We start from the raw sequence: 24990 nt of genomic DNA, 5'->3' as shown, positions 1-24990 counted from the left end.
TTGTGTTCGTCATTTTGGTTAACTACTGGAAGACAGTGGTTCTGGCCAAAAGAAAACACTTTTATAATTTGTCATTCTCACCTACCATTATTCTACTTATCCCGTGTACACATGCCACATGGAATTACTAATTTTTTTTAATGTTCTGCTTTCTTCTTTTTTTTATTTAACTTTATTTATTTATTCATTTAAATTTGACCAGAGTGAGAGAGAGAAGGAAAGTGAGAAACTGAGAAAGCAAGCTGCCAGGTCCGGGACTCAAACTACATTCTACCACGTGGGAGTCCAGCACCCTTAACCATCATGCCACTTGCCGGCCTCACCTAGAATTACTTATGGTTCCCCACAAATTATATATATTGTTTCACCAGTCTATTTCTTTTGGGACAGTCAATAACCTTTCTATGCATCATTCACTCTGTTGTCTATCTCCTCCTGTGCAAAGATTTCTTTGAACTCTTAGATACTGCCGGCTCTCCTGTCCTCTACCTGGTTTGCCTCCTGTTAAACAGATGCATAAATTCAATCTCACCTTGTCAAAGCCTAGGAACCAGCAGTTAGCGTAATGGCTATGTCACTGAACTCCCACGTAGTCGACCACGGTTTGCGTCCCGGACCCGGTGGCTTAAAACTCATGTCGGGTGCGTGTGCGTGCGTGCCCAAGATCCCAAGAGGAGAATGGAGAAGAAGAAACTGCGGCATGGCCATCCCCCCTAGGGGGTGATTTCTCATTTTCTGTCTCTCTGTCTCTTTCTGTCTGTCTGGCAAGTGCACGCACCCTATAGCGAAAACCTATCCAAAAAAAAAAAAAAGCGTAAGAGCAATTACCCCTTCTCTTCTCATACACTCCACTTCTCATACACAAACGAATGTACTTCATGCCTTTTTTTCCCCTGTTTTTTCCATAGTGTGCATGTGCTTGCCAGAGAGACAGAAAGTGAGAAATCACCCCCTAGGAGAAAGGGCCACACCACAATCCCTTCTCTTCCATGCTCCTCTTGGGATTCTGGCACATACACACACACTTGGAGTGATTTTCAAGCCACCAGGTTCGAGACTTGAGTTGTGGTTGGTCATATGGGAATCCAGTGCCTTAATCACCACACCACCTACTGGCCCCACTCCATGAACTGTTAAACATGATCATGTCGCTATTATTAAAATACAACAAATAGAGTTTCTCCCCTTATCTCTTCTTGCTACCCTCTACATTCCTTCAGTCAAACTTTTCTAAGCATTGTCAAGACACTATTTCTATCTCTGTTTCCTTGCCCCCCATGAACTCTTCAATTTACTGCACTCAAGCTTCTACTCTCATTATTCCACCAACATAATCCTTGCTAACATCAACCAGTGACACCCACAGCACGAAATCCATGGCATTTTTCAGTTCTCTTTGTGTCATACTCCTGGATTTCCTCAGGCCCCAGTTTTCCTCTAAAGTAAGAATTCCAGAATCCTGTTCCTTCCCTATTTCCTTTGAGGGTTCATCCTCCTCTACCAGAGATTAACACCTCTTCTCCTGCATTTCTTCCCTAGGCCATTCTCATCTAAAACCGTCATCGTGCCTGCCCATGACATGCCCATGACATCGATCTCAATGGGATGTGGGTAACAGAAAGTAGGCACTCAAGGATTAACCTGACTGAAACCTGAATAACAAGCGTCACGGCTGTTACTATTACTGCATTGTAGTACCTCTGCACAAAATAGCTTACAAGAAACTCTCACACAGGTTATCTCAATAATTTGTTAGTTTCATTTTAAAGATCAGGAAACTAATGCTCAGAAAGGTCGTACACTGGCAAAGGACACAACTGAGATCAAAAACTGTCATTTGACTCAGCCCGTGATTTCTAAGTTTTGTGACAAAGCCATCAGTTAGTCACCACTAAAAGTGTTATACGTTTTTCTAAGATTATTCCCTGAATGTTCCCAAGAACTACCGGATACTTTTCACTGCCTGAAAAATCAAGATATATATAGTTAAGTCATTTGTCTCAAGTAACTCATAGTGATGGAAACAGAATTCAGGTTTCCTTGCTTTCATTTCTCTCATCTCGCCTGGTATCGTACCAAACAGCAGCAGTGAGAAACTAGCAAAGAGAGTAAGAGAAAAGGCTGATATGGTACAGTAAGCTTTAGGACTAGACAGACCAGAGTTTAAATCCTAAGTCTGCCTATGCTAAACTGCATGGCTTTTAGCAAGCTACTGAAATTTGTTTTCTCATCTGTTAAATGAAGATAGGAGTTAACTGCAGGTGTGCTGAGAGTTTTATGAGGTATATGCCTAAGAGACATGTTATCACTCAACAGACAATTCAAAACAAAGCAAAAAATCAGCTTCTCCCAAAAGAGGATGGTATGAAAAGAAACAAGAACGATAGTTTTAGAAAGATGCCATTTACTAATTGTCACATACCCTCTTGGTCTACTGCCTCACTTGTACAATAGAGATAATGATGCTTAGCCCTTGGCAATGTTTTGAGTATGAAATGAGATAACACATAAAAGCATTTTCTTAATTGAATAGTGTCTTACAAAAATCATTATCATCTGAGTATACACAAACACTCTACCACTGTGTTATAAATTCATTAAGGGCACAAGATGTCTTTAATCATCTTTGTATTTGCAACAGCTGGTTCTGTCCGTTATAGGCATTCATTAAATGTGGGCTGAAGTGAGTTAAAAAGGCAGAATTGATGTATGACAGAACGGTTCAAAATGAAACACGGAAGTTCATCCACATAGAATATGAGTAAGAGAGCCTGGAGCCAGCCTACCCAAGATCAGCTGAGACAGGGAGAAAACATCCTGCCTCCTGGGAATTTAAATAAGTGGTCTATAATTTTGTTTGCTGGATCTAAATTGTATAATCATCAAAAAAGTAAGTTCCCTAGGAACAGGAATCATGTCTGTCTGTCTCTCTCTCTCTCCCCCAATTTTGGACAATGAAGAGGACAGAAGGAGAAAAAAATGACTTGCCATGGTAACATTTGTGGGGCATTCCTTTTTGAACAGTACCCATTCCCTTAATGTCTACAATATCACCTTTCTTGTAGATTCGCATATATGTCGCCAAAGGAAAAACTCCATGTTTTCTAAAAGGCCTCGAGAACATATATTGGGTGCCTCTCCGCTTTCCCTTTGTGTTCGTCATTTTGGTTAACTACTGGAAGACAGTGGTTCTGGCCAAAAGAAAACACTTTTATAATTTGTCATTCTCACCTACCATTATTCTACTTATCCCGTGTACACATGCCACATGGAATTACTAATTTTTTTTAATGTTCTGCTTTCTTCTTTTTTTTATTTAACTTTATTTATTTATTCATTTAAATTTGACCAGAGTGAGAGAGAGAAGGAAAGTGAGAAACTGAGAAAGCAAGCTGCCAGGTCCGGGACTCAAACTACATTCTACCACGTGGGAGTCCAGCACCCTTAACCATCATGCCACTTGCCGGCCTCACCTAGAATTACTTATGGTTCCCCACAAATTATATATATTGTTTCACCAGTCTATTTCTTTTGGGACAGTCAATAACCTTTCTATGCATCATTCACTCTGTTGTCTATCTCCTCCTGTGCAAAGATTTCTTTGAACTCTTAGATACTGCCGGCTCTCCTGTCCTCTACCTGGTTTGCCTCCTGTTAAACAGATGCATAAATTCAATCTCACCTTGTCAAAGCCTAGGAACCAGCAGTTAGCGTAATGGCTATGTCACTGAACTCCCACGTAGTCGACCACGGTTTGCGTCCCGGACCCGGTGGCTTAAAACTCATGTCGGGTGCGTGTGCGTGCGTGCCCAAGATCCCAAGAGGAGAATGGAGAAGAAGAAACTGCGGCATGGCCATCCCCCCTAGGGGGTGATTTCTCATTTTCTGTCTCTCTGTCTCTTTCTGTCTGTCTGGCAAGTGCACGCACCCTATAGCGAAAACCTATCCAAAAAAAAAAAAAAGCGTAAGAGCAATTACCCCTTCTCTTCTCATACACTCCACTTCTCATACACAAACGAATGTACTTCATGCCTTTTTTTCCCCTGTTTTTTCCATAGTGTGCATGTGCTTGCCAGAGAGACAGAAAGTGAGAAATCACCCCCTAGGAGAAAGGGCCACACCACAATCCCTTCTCTTCCATGCTCCTCTTGGGATTCTGGCACATACACACACACTTGGAGTGATTTTCAAGCCACCAGGTTCGAGACTTGAGTTGTGGTTGGTCATATGGGAATCCAGTGCCTTAATCACCACACCACCTACTGGCCCCACTCCATGAACTGTTAAACATGATCATGTCGCTATTATTAAAATACAACAAATAGAGTTTCTCCCCTTATCTCTTCTTGCTACCCTCTACATTCCTTCAGTCAAACTTTTCTAAGCATTGTCAAGACACTATTTCTATCTCTGTTTCCTTGCCCCCCATGAACTCTTCAATTTACTGCACTCAAGCTTCTACTCTCATTATTCCACCAACATAATCCTTGCTAACATCAACCAGTGACACCCACAGCACGAAATCCATGGCATTTTTCAGTTCTCTTTGTGTCATACTCCTGGATTTCCTCAGGCCCCAGTTTTCCTCTAAAGTAAGAATTCCAGAATCCTGTTCCTTCCCTATTTCCTTTGAGGGTTCATCCTCCTCTACCAGAGATTAACACCTCTTCTCCTGCATTTCTTCCCTAGGCCATTCTCATCTAAAACCGTCATCGTGCCTGCCCATGACATGCCCATGACATCGATCTCAATGGGATGTGGGTAACAGAAAGTAGGCACTCAAGGATTAACCTGACTGAAACCTGAATAACAAGCGTCACGGCTGTTACTATTACTGCATTGTAGTACCTCTGCACAAAATAGCTTACAAGAAACTCTCACACAGGTTATCTCAATAATTTGTTAGTTTCATTTTAAAGATCAGGAAACTAATGCTCAGAAAGGTCGTACACTGGCAAAGGACACAACTGAGATCAAAAACTGTCATTTGACTCAGCCCGTGATTTCTAAGTTTTGTGACAAAGCCATCAGTTAGTCACCACTAAAAGTGTTATACGTTTTTCTAAGATTATTCCCTGAATGTTCCCAAGAACTACCGGATACTTTTCACTGCCTGAAAAATCAAGATATATATAGTTAAGTCATTTGTCTCAAGTAACTCATAGTGATGGAAACAGAATTCAGGTTTCCTTGCTTTCATTTCTCTCATCTCGCCTGGTATCGTACCAAACAGCAGCAGTGAGAAACTAGCAAAGAGAGTAAGAGAAAAGGCTGATATGGTACAGTAAGCTTTAGGACTAGACAGACCAGAGTTTAAATCCTAAGTCTGCCTATGCTAAACTGCATGGCTTTTAGCAAGCTACTGAAATTTGTTTTCTCATCTGTTAAATGAAGATAGGAGTTAACTGCAGGTGTGCTGAGAGTTTTATGAGGTATATGCCTAAGAGACATGTTATCACTCAACAGACAATTCAAAACAAAGCAAAAAATCAGCTTCTCCCAAAAGAGGATGGTATGAAAAGAAACAAGAACGATAGTTTTAGAAAGATGCCATTTACTAATTGTCACATACCCTCTTGGTCTACTGCCTCACTTGTACAATAGAGATAATGATGCTTAGCCCTTGGCAATGTTTTGAGTATGAAATGAGATAACACATAAAAGCATTTTCTTAATTGAATAGTGTCTTACAAAAATCATTATCATCTGAGTATACACAAACACTCTACCACTGTGTTATAAATTCATTAAGGGCACAAGATGTCTTTAATCATCTTTGTATTTGCAACAGCTGGTTCTGTCCGTTATAGGCATTCATTAAATGTGGGCTGAAGTGAGTTAAAAAGGCAGAATTGATGTATGACAGAACGGTTCAAAATGAAACACGGAAGTTCATCCACATAGAATATGAGTAAGAGAGCCTGGAGCCAGCCTACCCAAGATCAGCTGAGACAGGGAGAAAACATCCTGCCTCCTGGGAATTTAAATAAGTGGTCTATAATTTTGTTTGCTGGATCTAAATTGTATAATCATCAAAAAAGTAAGTTCCCTAGGAACAGGAATCATGTCTGTCTGTCTCTCTCTCTCTCCCCCAATTTTGGACAATGAAGAGGACAGAAGGAGAAAAAAATGACATAATAAATGCTTAATAGTACTGCACTTCTTCAGAAAAAAAAAAGAAAATGCCTAGAATGAACAGTGGGGATGTTCTCCACCAGGAGGCAACCCTAATGAGGGCTCCCCAGTCATAAATACTTAAAATACAAATTTAGGAGGGAAATGTTTCACATAATACTAGCTTATATTTATCAAATTCTTCCTCCATGAATTCGAAAACATCCTTGACATGACAGAGAAACACTCTGGGGTGGTGAGTAGTCTGTCTATACCAACACAAAGAGGAAGACTGCCTGCACTCGTGACTTACGGAGGGAGCACCTATGGTGTGTCACACACTGTGTTAAGCATGTTTCACAGACTGTTCAAATCTGGGAGGCATTACTGCCATTAATTTCCGCATGTGCCACATGAACAGGTTCAGAGAGGTTAAGTAACTTACTGGAAATGACAAAGGTGAGGTTTAGACCTACAGAAATCTAAAACCCTTATTCGTTGCATTATGCGAGGCTACCCACCAATGCAACTAATTCACTAAAGAAGAGGCTGACTATACAGTAACTGGGGAGAAGGTCTGGCAGAGGCATGTCACAAGACAGCATTCTATTTCAGTGATCTAGACACGCAGGAGCAAATAAACGGGCTGCATCTAGCTACACAGACCAAAAGGCTGGAATGAGCTGCAATTTTCGGTTCTACAGGTTCTAAGGAGGCCCACAACACTCGGAGGTATTGACAAGCAAATGCAGTTCAGTTCTACAACACTCATAAACTGTGCTCTGAGTTCTCACCAGGAGCACCAAACAAATCAGATGACAGACGTGACATATGTGATGTATGTTTCACTGCTCCAGACTTTAAACATCCTATAAAACTGGTGTCTTTGGGGCACACTCGCTGCTACATAAAGTTCACAGAATTTCAGAATCAAAAGAGGCTCTGTTAACTTACAGAAGTGAAACTGAGGCTCAGAATGGTTAAATGATTGCCCAAAGTTCTAAGGCTTGGTACTGGCTAACCCTCTGACTTCCTAGTCTAGCCCCATAAGAGGTCTCCATAGCAGTTCCTAGGTGCCTCTTACTTAATGCCTGATTCTTCGATTTCCTTCTTTTTATCTGGGTGTTATGCAGCTATGGCTCCTCCTAGACATCCTCATCGAATTCAGATGTGTGCGGCATTGGGCTGAGCGTTGCGGATAATAAAGAGATGAGCTGACTTGTTTTCTGACCTCTGGACAGTGCTACCCATCCTTCCAGATATCATGACACAAAAAGAAAATGACACTTTTTTTACAGCACAAAATGGCCAATGAAGTAGGATGCACATAAGAGTGACTACAGGAACCCAAGCCCCAACTGGCTGCCTCAGGGGCTGTGGGGAAGAGCTATCTTGGTATGTTTGTATTTCAACCCAACATGTGGCATTATGGCTGGGAAGCTCTGTTCTAGGGCTAATGGGGGAAAGAGACTGAGATAAATATAAAAATAACTAAATAAGAACAAAGAAAAAAACTAAGGAGACTGTCACTGTCTGGCTTCATCAAACATAAATAAGTGGAAATGAGATTAATTCAACTTGCATTCTTTCATAACTCCTCTTCCAAACAAGTCAAAAGATAAGAATAGCCCATCCTTCTGGCCAACAATATGAATCAATCCCACCTCAAGGCTGCAAAGAGTCTCTACAGCAGACAATTAGCTCCCAAAGGGTGAAAACTACCTAAGACACATTAGCACAGTAGAAAAGTTCTTTGAATTCTTATAAACACTACAAAAATAAATTAACAAAAAGGATAAAATTTCATTATAATTATATTTCAAGATCATATTCAAATACAAAGGAAAAGCAAAAAAGGCCCCTCCCAACACACACATACACTCACGCATACACACCTTCCTTGACCAAGCTACATGTGCACAGTCCTAGTTAACATTTCACCTTCTGATATTTATAAATTTAGCTTGCCTGAGCCAAGTAGGTTCCTGCAATCCCAGACATCTGGGCTGAAGGGCAAAGGGCAAAGTGAAACTTTCAAAGCCTGGCTGGTAGCCAAGGGCATCACATCTAGTAGGCTCCCTTAGCAACACACAACAGCTGTCTGCTCAGGAGAGATACCGCCATCTTTGCATAGATGACTATAGATGTTCTTGTTTTCGTAACTAAAAAGGGGGGAGAGGTGTATTATTTTCCCTGTCATTCGTTTAAATGATCATATTCCATAACTTAGAAACCTTTCCAGTGCTAGAATGTTTCCCTTCATCTTAAGTTACAATGCCACAGTTAAGAGCACATTAAAATAATGTAAGGTATTAAGTTCCTGGCAAATAGAAAATGCTCTATATATTAATTACTATTCTAGTTGCTACAGACTTAGTTCTAACTGTGGGCAAGCCATTCTTTGTGACTTAATTACTTCCCTCATACAATTTTAATAACAACAGTAACCTACTTCACAAGACTACTGTTAAGGACAATAAAAATTATTAGATAAAACTTTACAAAAGCTTACACGTAATTAAGAATCATGCTACCTATTGGCTCTCTGTAGGAAGAGACGTGGCTTAATTATTGAGGTCAGTGCCCCTAAAACGAAACCCAAGTCCTTCCTGACCTGCCAGGAAGACTGCGGTTCCTGAAGCGACCAGCTCATTTTACCTGCCCCATTTGCCTCCCAGACCTGGGAGCCCAGGGGATGGCACTGCGCTGGGAGCTCAGCCCTTGTGCCCGAGTATAACGAGATAAACAACATTAAAACAAAAAGCAGACAAGAAAAACCACGAAGTCACAATCACTGCTGGGTTTTAAAACCTAACACCTGAGAGTAGAGGGGATGTGGCAGTCTGTGCTGGGTGCCGGCCGTTTGTGCAAGAGCAGACCTCGCAGCTTTCCACTCCTTATATGTGCAAGTGCAAACCCTCACCCGCAGCACTCTGTACTCACCCAGAGGTACATCATGTCAGACCGGGCTGCTCAACTCAGCGGTCAGTGGATCCTGGACTGTGAAAAGGCACTTCAGTGAACCGAAGAAAGGAGGTGCCAGAATGGGGGGCAAGAGTTTGGGGTGGGGAGAAACCCCCCAAAATCACTAGAATTTTTAAAAAATCCTTAAAAAAGAAAAAAACGACCCGTCTCCTCCCCTCCTCCCTCCTCTCCAGCCGACTGCTCTGTTGTTCTCTCTCCTCCCTCTCCCTCTCCCTGCCTCCCTGCCTCCCTCCCTCTCTCTCCCTCTCTGCTTCTCAGCTTCTCTCTCGCTCTCTTTCTCTGTCTCTCTCTCTCTTTCTCTCTCCCTCCCTCCCTCTCTCTGGGAGTTCCCAGCCCCGAGTGTCAGAAGCAGAGTGTAGAGCTCACTCTCTCTGTATTTGCCTTCAGGGAATCTCTCTGTCATTCTCTAGAAACACAATCACCACTCACAAAGATTGTTGCAAAAGACAAGGATGGGTGGGGTTAGTAATAAACCAACAGCACTAGTTTCCAGTGCTAGGTATAAATTAGTTTAAGATGAGTTCTTTAAACATAAATGAAGCAATCACAAATCTCTGCCTTCTAAGATCAAGGCGTGTGAGCCAAGCTTCCCCTCTGCCCCGTTTCTTCTGGAGCCCCTTGCAGAAGCCAAGCATGCGCTGGGAACCTGCTCAGAGCCCACATTCCCCTCCTGCAACATCAGCTGACCCACTGTTCTTTATATCGTTTCACCACTGGTAATTCTTAAGCCTGTAAAATTTTCAAACAGATCAACTCGAATAGGATTTCCAGGTTTTTATTATGATCACCCTGGTTTAGAACAACACAGCTTTCCTTCTGAAGGGAGTTTGAGAGTCAAGTGGATCTTGAGCCCCCACCACGTGTCAGACACATCAGTAGGCATGTGGACAGTGCAGGGTACAAGGCCTGCCTGTGAATTCCGGATTTCCAGTTACTATCATTAGGGCCTAGGGAAAGTGTTAAACCTGTCTAGGCTTGCTTCTCCAACCAAAAAAAAAAATGGGTATAATGCTCCTTCTGGAGTTGTTATCATTAGATCAAACGACAGAACTAAGTAAACTATCTGGCCTGTTTCTGGTGATGTTTTCTAATTTTAGTTCAGTCCAAACATTTGTTAAGTACCTTCTATATGCCAGGCAAAGTTTTCATCCATTATGTCCCCTGGTGAACAAGGATTATCAAGCACCTGACCTAGTGGTTTTTATTCAGAAAATAACTGAATTCTCCTCTGTATGCCGATGCTCATGTGCTCCTTGCTTCCCTGGCCCATTTCTCCACGTTCAAACCCGAAGCTCACCCCAGCTGCAGGTAGGGCAGTAACTGCCCTCATCCAGGGCATTCGCTTCGGCCAGTTACTGTGATGGGGGGATCCCTACACTGATGTTACTGCTTTGACCACATCTTTTAGGGTGGAAACCTACAATCAGGTCTCAGTGCATCTATTTTTTTGGCTACATAGTCTTCTGCATAGTACCTCGCACACAGTAGGTACACAGCATTCTCAGAGTTATGTGTTTGGAGGAATCCTCTACTCCTTTAATTCATTAAAAGAAAGCCAAACAAAACCAAAAACAAAAAAACAAAAGGCCTGCCACCTTCCATCCACCTCAGGGTTCTGGATCTTCCTCAGACATGTTGAAACAGCTCCCTCCTGCTTCTAAAATGTCCAAGTAAGGTCTGCTCGCCTCTCTGTCAAGGCAGGCCCCGGGCCTACTAGGGACACTCTCCCTCCTAACACTTTCCACTGCAGCTCTGGTCTAGGCTACCTGCTGAAACAGTCTCTTTTTCCCTTGGGGTAGAAGTAAAATCACTTTTGTCTTCTTCCACACTAAGTATGTGCCTTTGGCAGGAGAGTTTATAATACCTTCTCTCCTCCCACCTTGAATTCCAGGCTCATTTAAACTTGAAGAGGTGGAGCAGGTATTGCTTTAAGCCCCTCCCAAACCTTTTCTCTTTACACAGACCTCTGCTTGCTTGCTCTGAAGGTGAGATTACCTCATTTCTAGCATAAAAGAGTAAGGGTTTCTAAGCCTAAAACAGAGAGCCTTTCTTTTTAAAGGAAAAAAAAAAGGCAAATATTAACTTCCTATAAATTGTTACTGAGACTCTTTTATATGTCCATAGTAAGTTGTATATGCAACTTTCCTTTTCAGTCTCATAACCCCTGCCCCAAATCTGAAGTCACCACTCGTTCATATCTATCTCCGTTTAAAGTAACCATGCTAGAATCACACTAGCAGGTTATAATCTTTATAATTACTCTCAACATTCCATCACTACTAACGGAATAATATGAAACAAATACAATTGAAAAATTTTGTATGTTCATAATCATTATATAGGGTTGTCTTTTAATCAAGTTAGGTAGGGATGGGATAAAAATAAAAACATCTGCAGCAAAGTAGGAGAAAAATAGAGTAAAAAAATCCTCAAAATGCTGAATATTTAAGAAATGCTTAAACATGTCACAAAACTACCTGTCTAAAAACTACCTCTAAAACTCTCATGGATAGAACCATTAAAAACTTCTTTGAGGGCAAGCAGGTAGTGTGATCATCAAGGGCGCTGAACTTACACATGGCCAACTGCAGTTTCAAGTCCCGAACCTGGCAGTTTGCTTTCTTACTTGATCTCTCTCTCTCTCTCTCATTCTTGCTCTATTCCTCTCTGGTCAAATTAAAATGAATGAGGGACCAGCAGTTAGTGTAATGGCTATGTCACTGGACTGCCATGTAGTCAACCGTGGTTCGCCTCCCGGACCAGGTGGTTTAAACTCACGCCGGGCGCGTGTGCGTGTGTGCCCAAGATCCCGAGAGGAGAATGGAGGAGAAGGGATTGCGGTGTGGCCATCTCCCCTGGGGGTGATTTCTCGCTTTCTGTCTCTCTGTCTCTGTCTGTCTGGTGAGCGCACATGCCCTATAGCAAAAACCTCTTTAAAAAATTAAAATGAATGAATAAATAAAGTTAAATAAAATTAAATAACTCTTTTTTTAAAAACCTCTTTGTGAGGGCCAACAGGTAGCACAGTACTTAAGGTGCTGGACTCCCACATTGCCAACCATGGTTTGAGTCCAGGACCTGGTGACTTGCTTTCTCACTTTCCCTTTCTCTTTCTGGTCAAATTTTAAAATAATAATAATAACAAATATATCATGCTGGGTAAAGTCTCTTCACAATCTAAATGATATATAGTGATTTAATGTATGAATAATAATTTTAAAAATTAATTTTAAAAGGATAAACAAACAATTCTTTTTTAAAATTTATTAAAAAAAGAAAGAAAGAAAAAAACTTCTTTTTGAGCCAGCCTATGGCATGGTAGTTGAGGCAGCTGGATCCTACATGGTCAACTGCGAGTCCTGGACCCAGTGGCTTGGAAAACATGTTTGGGGCATGTGCATGAGTACCCAAAATTCCCAAAGGAGAATGGAGAAGAAAGGACTGTGGAGAGGCCATCATCCTTTGCAAATGGAGTGCTTTTTCACTTTCCCTGTCACTCACTGGTGAGCGTATATATGCTATTGCAAAACAAACAGACAAACAAACATCTTAGGAACCAGGAATGGATTGTAAATTTTCCTGTTCTAAGTGTATCTGTTCCTTTTCTGATCATAATTTTTTTTTAATTAGGTGAATTGTCTGGTCAAAAATCAAACTCTTCTGTGTGTTTCTTTCATGTAAACCAATAAAAAACAGGGACCAGCAGATGGAGTAATTGTTAAGTCACTGGACTCCTATGTAGTCAACCGCAGTGGCTTAAAACTCACACCAGGCACGTGTGCGTGCGTGCCCAAGATCCTAAGAGGATAATAGAGGAGAAGGGATTGTGGCGTGGCCATCCCTCCTTGGGGCTGATTTCTCGCTTTCTGTCTCTGTCTCTCCAGTGAGTATACATGCACTAGAAGAAAAACAAAACAAATAATAATAATAATAATTAAAAAACTCTCTAAAACACAAATAGAAACAAAAAAAAAACCCCACAGGCAAGCTAGGTTAAGTTTTTTTATTCATGCTCTGCATGTCCATATTTCCTTACCTTAAAAGAAAAAAGAGAAAAGAGGAAAAAACAAAGAGGTAAGATTAAAAAAAAAATTCTTTCCATCGTCAAAGTTAAATAAGGAAGCCTATGACAGCTATGTAGGATCCACATAAAAAGGCAAAAAAGTATACTAATTGCACACTATGAAGGATCACAGTCTTATACATGGGGGTTAAGATGCATATACACTTCATTCCATTAAGGAGAACATTTTATCAGACTCTGTGACTGTAGTCTGAAGCTTATCAGCCTTGATGGTAGTTCAGAGGGGAGACCACATTACTTTGAGCCTTGGAGAAGAAACTATTCTTGGAAGAGCCCACAGAGGAAGCCTCTGGCATGCCCTTTTCTGAGAAAGAAAAATCAGATAATCTGGGATAGCAATCTGGGTGCTGCCAATAATTCTAACCTTAGAATGCATCCTGAATTCCTGTTTCTGAAAGTACTGGGTTTTGTAATGTGAAGAGTCCAGTAGGCAGAAAGGATTTGGAGACACATTTTAGATACTCTGCCTCAAAGTCTAATAATTCAAGAAACCACTTATTCATGTTTCTCTGTTCTTGTAAAAAGCTGGTGGAGGGAAGTGTGCACATTTGTGGAGTCTGGACAATTTCTCGAAAATACACCTGAAAAATCAGGCACTGAAAAATTTTCAGAAGAAATTCAAGGCAAATCTCTGCACATCATTTATTCTCCTTTCCCTTTTGGGAGTGGTAAAGACAATACAGACTCACCACAACAACCTTAGCTACAGAAATGGGGTAAGATGTCTGCCTATATTTTATTTAAGGGACTAGCAAGTGGTGTGGAGGTTAAGGCTGCTGGATCTCACATGCCCCACTATACAGTGGCTGGAAAGGCATGCCAGGTATGTATATGTACATTTCCAAAATCCCAAGAGGAGAATGGAGGATTGCAGTGTGGCCATCCCCCATGGGTGGTGATTTCTCACTTTTTCTCTCTGTCTGTCTCTCTCTCTGGCAAGTGTACATGCCCTACAGCAAAAACTAAAAAGCAGAAAGAATGAAGTTCTTTTTACCTCATTTCCTCTCTGCTTAAAATAGCAGGGATTCCGGGAACCAGCAGTTAGCGTAATGGCTATGTCGCTGGACTCCCACATAGTCGACCGCGGTTCGTGTCCCGGACCCGGTGGCTTAAAACTCACTCCGGGCGCGTGTGCGTGCATGCCCAAGATCCCGAGAGGAGAATGGAGGAGAAGGGATTGCGGCGTGACCATCCCCCCTGGGGGGTGATTTCTCGCTTTCTGTCTCTATGTCTCTCTCTGTCTGTCTGGCGAGCGCACGCGCCCTACAGTGAAAATCTCTCCAAAAAAAAAAAAAGGCAAAAAAAAAAAAGCAGGGATTCCCACAGGACAATTCTCAAAGAGAATTCTGCTACTGGAAAAGGGACCAATGGATCAGTATGAGTAGCCTTAGTATCAATGGGAAGCTTCTTAGATATTAAGTCTCAGGCCCCAGCCTAGACTTACAAAATCAAAATCAGCATTTTAACAAAAGTCCCAGGTGACTGTCATGTACACTGGAGTCTGTGATAGAGCACTGGCCTCCTACAGCAGCAGGGATTCATGAGAGAGAAAATGGTAAATATGGTTGCCACTTTCTAGTTAGGGAATCTAAACAACTCTGGAAGATGAACTAGTAAGTATTCCGCCCCTACCTGTTTTCCATGTACCACCACCAGTGGCAGCTACTAATATGCACTCAGAGTTTACTATGTGCCACAACTCAGCATGCGTTATCTCACGGCATCTTCCCGGTATCTTTGGAGATAGGTAGGCCCTATTATCTTTCACCCATCAAAGGAATCTGAGGCTCGCAGTGGTTAAATAACATGCTCTCATGGTCTCACAGCTAGTGAATAAAAGGGCCAAAAGTTTGGAATGAGCAGTTGGCGTAATGGCTATGTCGCTGGACTACCACGTAGTCGACCACGGTTTGAGTCCCGGACCTGGTGGCTTTTCATGTTGGGCACGTGTGCATGCATGCCCAAGATCCCAAGAGGAGTAATGGAGGAGAAGGGACTGCGGTGTAGCCATCCTCCCTGAGAAGTGATTTCTCGTTTTCCATCTCTCTCTCTCTGGTGAACGCACACGCCCTACAGCAAAAACCTCTCAAAAAAAAAAAAAAAGAGCCAAAAGTTGAACAAAAGATTCTAAGACTCCAAGATTGTTCTCAACATACCATACTTACCCACTGATCAAATCATATCAAGACTAACAAAACTACTGGAAATTTTACCCCAGATAAAACCCTGCACTCTACCTCTACTTTTCAGTTTTTGCTGTAGGGCATGTACACTTGCCAGAGAGAGACAGACAGAGAGAGAAAAAGTGAGAAATCACCACCCATTGGGGATGGCCACACCACAATACTCCATTCTCCTTTTGGGATTTTGGGAATGTACATATACACACCTGGCATGCCTTTCCAGCCACTGTATAGTGGGGCATGTGAGATCCAGCAGCCTTAACCTCCATACCCTTAATAAGTCCTGTATATCTGACTCCTCCTGATCTCCACAGTCACCACCTTAACCCATGCTACCGTCATCTTTTTCTTGGCTATCCCAATAATTGTTACCTTCATTTCCACCTTTGCTCCCCTTCAACAGCCAAAGGATTTTTTGAAAGCAACCATCAGTTATCACTGCCCTGCTTCTATATAGTTTCATAGCACACTTAGGATTTTTTCTATTCATACTATTTATGATGGCTTTAAGGTCCTTCATAATCCGCCAGGTGCCCACTTCTCCAACCTCATTTCATACCATTATCTCCTCTCAATCACTGCTCAACATACAGTGATCTTGCGTCACTTTCTGACTTACACAAGTCCATTCCTTTCTTCCATACCCTTTTAACCCCCCTTATTCCCTCTTCAAATTCTTCCTCATCCTACCTTCATTCTTTGCAAGACTGGCTCCTCCTGATGTTTCAGGTCTCAATTTAAATATCATTTCCCCAAATAAAATTCTCCAGACTGTCTAGTTGGAAGTCTTGCCCAACAATCCCATATGCATCATTATATACCCTGTTTATTTTCTTCTTGGCAGTTAAATAAAAAATCTCTAATTATTTATGCATTTGTTGTTATAGATTTTTCTACTAGAAATAATGTGTGTATATCAGATACAATGGAGATCTTTTCTGTGGAACATTTTATCCCTTGACTTTTTGTTAGGGAAGGTCAAAGTTATTTGAAGGAGTTTCTGGCACTCAGACAACTGTCTAACCAAGTCCTATAAATAAAGTTAGAGTGCGACTAATTCCACCCTAGTTACCAAAAGTACTCAGAGCTTTGTTGTAGCTATAAACCATAAATACATGCTGGCATCAACAATTTTAGAATGTTATGGTTTGAAATGATCATAATGTTAATATGAAAAGGCAATTCCAATTTAATAATTTAGTTTGTTAATTTGATCAACATTCCAAATTGCCTTCCTTCCAATCCTGTAAGTTTATCTTCTCAGCACAATAAAACGTAACAGCATCCCAATTCAAGTTCCACTCTAATCAAACTTGCTACATATGTCTTCTAGCACATAGTCATTAGTTATATGTGGTTATTGGAATTTAACTGAATTAAAACTAAAATTTCAGTTCCTCAGTCACACTAGTCACATGCCCAGTGCTCAAGAGCCACATGAGCCTAGCAGCTATCACAGCAGACAGAGCATATATAAACAATCTACCATCATAGTAAGTCCTACTAGACAGGACTATTCTAGAACATGGTAATGACTAAGAAGTAGGGCAGCTCTGTGGCACAGTGGTAAGGTACTGTTTAAGAAAAGCCCAATTCCATATGATAACCATGGTTCGAATCCTCCACTTAGTCAGCCTGAAATACACAGGGGACAAGTGCAAACACCCAAGATCCAAGAGCTGAAGGATGGGAGGAAAGGGATCTCAATGTGATTGGACTCCATGGGACAGTACTCTCTTACTCTCAGTCTCCCATGTGCATGCATGCACTCTATTATGAAAAAAGAAAATAATAATCAGGAAGCAGAAGGCCCTCTAAAAGCATCCAGAATATCAAAACATTCATGTACTTTCATCAGGAGGAACGCTACATCAGGCCTTATCTCTGAATCTACTTATAATTGTTTTAGAAGTATTTGTGTCCTTGTTATCTTGTCAGTTGGCTACTGAAAATGTTAAAAGCAAATTAAAACAGTGAACCAGGAAGCAGTAGGTAGTAAGCAGCAGAGAAGAGAGAAATATTATTTAGAGGAAGCCACGGCAGGAGCAAGGAAATCCAACAGAAAAAAATAAGGTGGAACCTGTAAAAACTCCTGAAATAGCAAGTCTTTTGCACTCCTGAATAATAACCGATGTTGACGACTGTGTTAAAACCATTAAGAAAAGTGCCTATTATTTTATTGTTAAGAAATAAATACAAGGGGACCAGCAGTTAGCGTAATGGTTATGTTGCTGGACTCCCATGTAGTTGACCGCGGTTCAAGTCCTGGACCCGGTGGCTTAAACTCACACCGGGTGTGTGTGTGTGTGTATGTGTGTGTGTGTGTGTGTGTGTGTGTGTGCCCAAGATCCCAAGAGGAGAATGGAGGAGAAGAGATTGCGGCGTGGTCACCCCCCCCACGGGGGTGATTTCTCGCTTTCTGTCTCTCTGTCTCTCTCTTTCTGGCGAGCGGACATGCCTTATAGCAAAAAAAACTCTCCAAAAAACGAAAAAAAGAAAAAAAAAAAGAAAGAAATACAGGTACATAACACATTTTAAAATAATTCATCTCCAAATTACTAAATCTTAAACATCTCAGTCCTTAAGGGAAAATTCTCTCAGCTAACATTTGTAATACATACATACACATACATATAGCATTTCACAAGCTATCTGTATGTAGTCTACCAATTTTTATATTGATGCTGGCAACATTTTTATTCATTCAAAATAATTTATTCATTCAAAAGAAAAATACTAAATGCATGCATGTGCACACATACATACACATATAGTTTCTACTTGGAATGCAACAACCTATCCTTGTGAAGTAGGATGCTGACAGGCCAGCCAGGTGGCTTGTTGGTTAAGGCACCTGGATCCCATATGGCTGACTGTGTGGTTCAAGTCCCAGACCAAGCGGCTTGAAAAATACACATGACACATGTGCATGCCCAAAATCCCAAGAGGAGAGTGGAGGAGAAGAGACTGTAGCATGGTTATCCCCCTAGGGGTATTTTCTCACTTTCTCTCTTCCTCTCTGTCTCTCTCTGGTGAGTGCATGCATCCTATAGCAAATAAATGAAAAGGAAAAACAAAACAAAACAAAACAAAACAAAACAAAACAAGGATGCTGTCTTTAAGAAATAAAAATAGAGGCCAGCAGATGGTGTAGTGGTTACATTGCTGGACTTCTATCATGGCTGACCAAGGTTCATGTCCCAGACCTGATGCCTTAAAACTCATGCTGGGCATGTGTATGTGTGTGCCCAAGATTCCAGGAGGAGAACGGAGGAGAAGGGATTGTGGCATGGCCATCCCCATTAGGGGGTGTGTGTGGGGGTGATTCTCACTTTCTTCATCTCTCGAGTGAGTTCACATGCCCTATAGCAAAATCTATCTCAAAAAAAAGAAAGAAAGAAAGAAAAGAAGGAATAAAAATAGTGAGTTTTTCCTATGTAGGAAGAGAATTTTTAACCTATATAACAAGGCATAGGCAATGCATGTAGTCTACGTTGATGATCAATAATCATACTATAAATATTTTAACAATGTTATACTGATTTCTGCTCTTAAAACAAAAATTGGCTTTAGTTTCTTTTATTTGTATACTTAAAAATGATTTAACTCCTCCAAGTTAGAGTTTAAAGCCATTAGCCCACATTTGAGACCACCCCAGTGACTCTGTGAATCTATATGCATATAATACAAGAGCCATGCTGGTGCTGTTCACCATATTCTGAACAGTAACACATGGTCAAATAACTCTGAGAAATACTCTTCAAGCAATTTTACTATATGCCCAATTTCAGATTTTCATAGCCTTCACAGGATACTAAAACTATAAGATGCTTCTTATAAATTTCACATATACTCATAGGAAGAAATTATGCTATATGCTATCCAGAGGTGTCAGAGATTAGCTGACAGGCAGACAGATGCCAAGAACTTGCTGCACAATTTAAAGGGCTGTAATCAGGATAACAGGAGTGTGAGAAACAGACTCAGACAGCTTAAAGGTTTCTGCTTCCCAGAAGGAATGCCAATAGACGGGATACCACAGCTGATTGACACACCCTTCTCTGAACAGCTATATCCAAGCAGCTTTAATATTTGATGCCTGGAGAATGCGAATGACCCTACCTCCCCCAGATGATATAATTTTCTTGTCAAGCCAATTTAGGAACATGGATGCATGAAAAGGAGGTTAAAGAGTCTTCAGAACTAGCAGGGAAAACTGAAAAAAAAAAAATATATATATATATAAGTGCCAGACCCGGGGGCTTCAAACTCATGCTGAGCACATGTGCATGCATGCCCAAAATCCCAAAAGGAGAATGGAGGAGAAGGAATTGTGCTGTGGCCATCCCCCTGGAGAGTGATTTCTCGCTTTCTGTCTCTCTCCATCTCTGTTGCCCTATCGTAATAATAATAATAATAATTTAAAAAAAGAAGTTATCAATACTACGTACTAATATCTAATCCATACTAGATTGCACCAGACCATTCTATCCTAGATCTAACCAATGGTTTCAACATAAAAATATTTTAAGAGATATTTTTACTATAGGGTACATGTGCTTGTCAGAGAGACAGAGAAAGAGAGAGAGAACACAAGAAATCACACACATACACACACACACACACACACACACACACACACACACACACACCCGGGGGAGGACCACAACGTAATCCTTTTTCCTCCAATATCCTCTTAGGAGTTTGGGGACACACTCACTTTGCATGAGTTTTAAGCCACCAGGTCCGGGACTTGAACTGTGGTCGACAACATGGGAATCCAGCAACATAACCATTACACCATCTGCTGGTCCCAACATAAAAATATTTCTAAAAATTAGTTCATATAAAACTCTATAAACTTATTCTCAGGCTATGGCTACACTTTTAAGAACATAAATGAGTTCAGTGGGACTTGCTTTAATTATTTTTGAAACAGAGTTTATTTTTAGTAAATATAATAGTCCCCCACATGGGAAGCTACAACCACGCCAAAAATTTTCTATGAGGAGATAAAACCCTATTTATAGACCTATCAGTTGCTCCTTGCTTAGGTTGTAACATAGTTTCCACTTTAAGCCTGATATGACCTCCACTGACTTCTCTGTCTCTGATGTTCCTTTCATCCTCAAGTTTCCCACATTTATCTTTATCTCCAAGAGGTACTTAAGTTAAGCTACCATGGCGTGGGGGGCAGAAGAAAGAAGAGCGAGCTCCTTTTCTTAAGTCTTCTCCTACAGGAGAGTTTTAGGTTAAGATCCAGGAATTTAAGGGAAAAAGAAGAGTTCTTCATCTGGTGGGATTTGAATGTTGTAATATACAGCAATCATCAGGAATACTGCTACACAGTAAGCCATATGAATGACAAAAGTGAATGGCAACAGGGCCTACTGGTGTCTGTCTGATGTTTTCATTTTTTTCTAAGTATGTGTTTATTTTTATTGCCAGAGCACGTGTGTGCTGTTAAGTATGGGGAAGAGAAAGCAATCCCTAGTGGAACATGATCGTGACTCAACCCTTATTCCTCCATTTCTCTGTCCACTGGAATCTTGGGCATACAAGCACACGGTGTGTTTCCCAGCCACCGTGGCGGTATGTGAACCACATCCAGCTGTGTGGGACCCGGCTTCCTATACATCACACTTCACCGCTGCACTATAGGACCAGTCAGTCCTGTGTCTGATTTATTTTAAGGTTTTCCGTCTCTTAAATGTAAAGGTATTTTAATAGTAATACTATATTTTCTAACCAAGGGAAAGCTAACTGAGGGAACCAAGACATAAATAGGTTTCCCAATTCAAAGTGAAACACTGTAACTCTCCAGTTACAGCGTTGGAGACTTTTGTGAATTATTCTTACAAATTGTGAGCTCAGGATTAAGTTGTAAATGTTAGCTGCTGGCGCTTACTATTTGCCACTTAGAATGCTCATCAGTGGACTCTTCCTCCCCCAACCTCTGGTAATAACTCCATCAACATTCTAGTCCCTTATGCTAACCCAGTGAGCCATTTTCACTGCTTCCTTTCTCTAGCAGGTCAGGACACACATCACCCTAGCCTTGCCCTACTCCATACCCTGGATGAAATCTCAGATGAGCCCAGTTTTTCTGACCTGGCAAAACCTCCATATCTAAACCCCCATAACAGCTGTTGTCCCTGGTTCACTTGCTATATGTGGATATGTATATAGATTTATAGATATATACACACATATTTATAGATATATATACACACACATATAATATATATACACATACTCTTAAGCATATACTGCCGTTTGTTAATTCCATTTGTAATTCTCTTACCCTAAATGAGCCTGCAAATTCCACTCCTTTATGAGCGCCTAGAGAAAACAATGACTATGTCTTATTCATTTCAGTACTACCAGTATTACCAAAAGGCTGGAACATAGTAGGCATACAGTAAACATTGCTGAAATATTTGTTGACCTGGTCTGAATGGCAGAGACAGAGTATTAGGTCTACTCCTCTTACATGAATTCTCTCACAGCACACAACCAGAAATGCCCAATGTAACAGAAGTAGGGCTGAAACACCAGTAATTCCTGAAGAGAAGAAAGAAGGGCAGTAAATAATGCCCGCCACCTTTCATGGGATTCTCATCACCATTCTCAGGGCACAAAGACACAGGGAGCATAGGATGTACCAAGTGATAGCATTTCCTTACTCGAAGAAAGTCCCTCCCACTTCGTCCACCCACCTATTTCTCAGTCACCCTTTAAGCCCGCCTCTTCCTGTCCATCCAAATTCAAAGTGAAACACTGTAACTCTCCAGTATCTGATGATAACTAGTGATTTCATGGTCTCATAACAAGAAGAGATCAATTAAACTTTCAGTAAAATGAATTCAAATTAAATGTCAGTGAACGTTAACTGGTTCTAAGAGTTCAAAAATACTTCCTCTAAAAAATGTTTTTTCAATTGTAAAGTTTGTCACATTACAAAAGGAGACATCTGGGGGGTTTTCTGGGGTGGTCAGAGCTGAGGCAGGAACATGGAGGATCAAGTGAACTCAGAATCACGTTCCAAAGGCAGCACTGAAGAAAGAGCTCAGGTTTGGAAGTACAACACACCTGGAATAAAACTGCCAAATCACCATTCACTAGGTGTGAACCTGAGCAGTACTTTAACCTCTCTTAACCTCCATTCATCATCTATAAGTACAAGGTTATTATGAAAATCAGAAACAGTATACACAGAACACTGAGGCCAGTGCCAGGCTTGATAAAATACTACTGTAAGTAGACTTGCCTACTATCATTTATCCTAGTCCAACAAAAGACAGAAAATTACTTCTTGGCAGATCTCATACTTTAGGACTCCTCCTGTTTTTTAATTAGTAGGAAGAGAGTATCAATAAGAACTCAACCAATGTGAATTCTTATTTTCTCTGTAAATTTAAAAAAGAAATACATAGGAAGAGAAACACAAAGCTCTACAGGATAAGGTGTCTCTATTACATTAGATGGCTAGAATAATTCATAAGTGAATAACAATGCTCTTAAAAAACAAAGTGTGTGTGTGTGTGTGTGTGTGTGTGTGTGTGCAAGTGATTCCAAACAGGGATAAAATCAATATTGTTATAGCTATGTCAAAGAAAAGCTAGGGGTAAAGGACATTTTTCTTAAGTTCCTCAAAATTCTATCCTTCCCTTAAACCAGAGATGCTTACATGATAATCACAAACCTAAAACAAAGAGAAAAGAAAATATCTGCACCTGCATAGGAAAGCAGAGGTTGACAAAGCCCTGGGTTGAGCTGGCTCTGAAGAATGAGAAATTCTGTAAAGAAGAAGGAAAAAACTGACTGCAGTATGGTCTTCTTTTGCTGCTTTCAGGTGATGAAGAATTTTCAAATATTCACCTGCCTCAGCAGAAGGGCTAAAGAGGAAATGGAAATGTAAAGCAGTTAAGGAGTTAAAGCTTTCAGAATACTTGGAGTGAGAATGCTGGCAGGACTTTCGGGAGATTTTTCAGCCAGCCTCATGGAATGGAAGAAAGTCTGGGCATTAGAGCCAGATGGGCCTCCCTAGCTAAGTGACCTTGGGCAAGTTGGACAGCATCTCTAGTCTTCGCTTTCCTCATCTGTAAAATTGGGTGAGCAGCATTTGCCCTGCAGAGCTGTGAGGATTTAATAAGGTAACAAATAAAAAGCAAACTGCTTCAGAACATGCACTCAATACACATTAAATGCTTTTTCCCAGACCTCAGGCTAGTGATACATAAAACACCGGTAGCGTACACAGATACCCCATAACTGTTCATTTTCTCCCTTTCCTTTCCCTCTCATTTTGCAGAAAACAAGTCAAGTCCAAAATAGGAAAATAACTTTCCCAAGGTTACAGTGCTTGCTTTGGCAGAATCAGGGCTAAAAACCAGTTCCTTCGCTCAGGGCACTGCACCTTGCCTCATCAGAAACATTGCCCTTGGGGATGGGCTGAAAGAGTCAATGCAAATAAAACAGAAACAAGCAAGGGCAGTGTCGGCCACTTCTTGTGGTTCAGACACTGAAGAGTTAAACCCTCTGCCTCAGCACAGGCTACATGGAGAGCTGTGGTCGGCAGGCAGGCTCCTTACGGGAGGAGGCCAGAGAGGCACTGAAATCCATCACTCCTTGTGATTGGTCGGTTCCCAAAGGGGTGGAGGAGAGGAAAGGGAAAAGAATGTCACCGGATCCCCACGGGTAAACAACAGCAGGAGCATCTGCTCAGGTTTTCAACTAAATCTGTGAAATATTTCTGAACACTTGACCACAAAACTTGGAAGACAGTAACTTCTGATCTTCATCAAAAAGAGAGCCCTTGTTTTTTAATGGCCAGATTCTTCAGAATCTCAACCAACAAATGCAAAAGGACGGTTTAGTATTTCTCCAGCACAAAATGAGAACCCAATGCTGGTGCTCTAGGTGCTCTAGGTGCCTGAAATAGACACCGCCACCATCCCCCACCCCATTCCAGAGAGGACCAGCCTGCCCACTTCTATTCTATCACTTTTCTCAAACTCGGCCATCTCGGAAACATGACAGGACTACACAGTCACATTCCCTCCTCGGAAATTCTTCTCCATCCTCTTAGGAGGAGCCCCCTCCTGTTTTCAAAAAGACTATCTTATTGCAAGATGTAGCCTCTAATTATGTTAGCACACATGTGCAGAGCAGAGAGAAGGGAGGGTATGGGGAGAGAGAAACCCAATACTTGCCAAATCCATTGGGAAGTCTGCCCAAGTTATTAATCCAGGACGGGCCACTTAACTGAATTAGTGGAGGCAATGCCCTTCAGTCCTGGCCAGATTCTTTCCCCCAGGGGAGAATGCAGGAAGAAGGGTCTGTCTTGTCTACTCAAAATCGTATTACTCTCAAGAGCTATTTTACTTTTTCTCTTAAGTTTCTCTCTCCCATTTTAAAGTTATATAAAAAATATTTCTGTTCTTTGCAGAGAATTAGAGACAGGCTCTCGCACTCAGCACACTGAAGGAGACTCCACAAGACTGAACAGTAAAGAGATATGCATTCTCTTGTTCTTCAACATAGCCACAACAAATTTAAAGTCCCAATAATGTAAACCCACGGCCTGGGGTGATGAACTAAAGTAAAGTTGAAGAGAAAGGT

General features: G+C 41.2%; 1 protein-coding gene across 20 annotated transcripts in view; it reads right to left on the bottom strand.

The window, feature by feature from the left end:
- RBFOX2 (RNA binding fox-1 homolog 2) overlaps nt 1-24990 on the bottom strand; it is a 255042-nt gene that overhangs the window by 169938 nt on the left and 60114 nt on the right. Inside the window, exon 1 of one of the 20 annotated variants that reach the window (XM_006170310.3) lies at nt 9058-9244. The exons of the other annotated variants lie outside the window; for them this stretch is intronic. Within the exon in view, the coding sequence (XP_006170372.1) occupies nt 9058-9072 (15 nt within the window). The 5' untranslated portion in view covers nt 9073-9244. Of the gene's footprint in view, nt 1-9057; nt 9245-24990 lie in introns of those variants that run through there. 20 annotated transcript variants of the gene reach the window in all.

This window comes from Tupaia chinensis, unplaced genomic scaffold (genome assembly GCF_000334495.1).
Source record: "Tupaia chinensis unplaced genomic scaffold, TupChi_1.0 Scaffold148234_1, whole genome shotgun sequence".
Classification (NCBI taxonomy): domain Eukaryota; kingdom Metazoa; phylum Chordata; class Mammalia; order Scandentia; family Tupaiidae; genus Tupaia; species Tupaia belangeri.
This window is presented reverse-complemented; position numbering and strand designations above follow the sequence as displayed.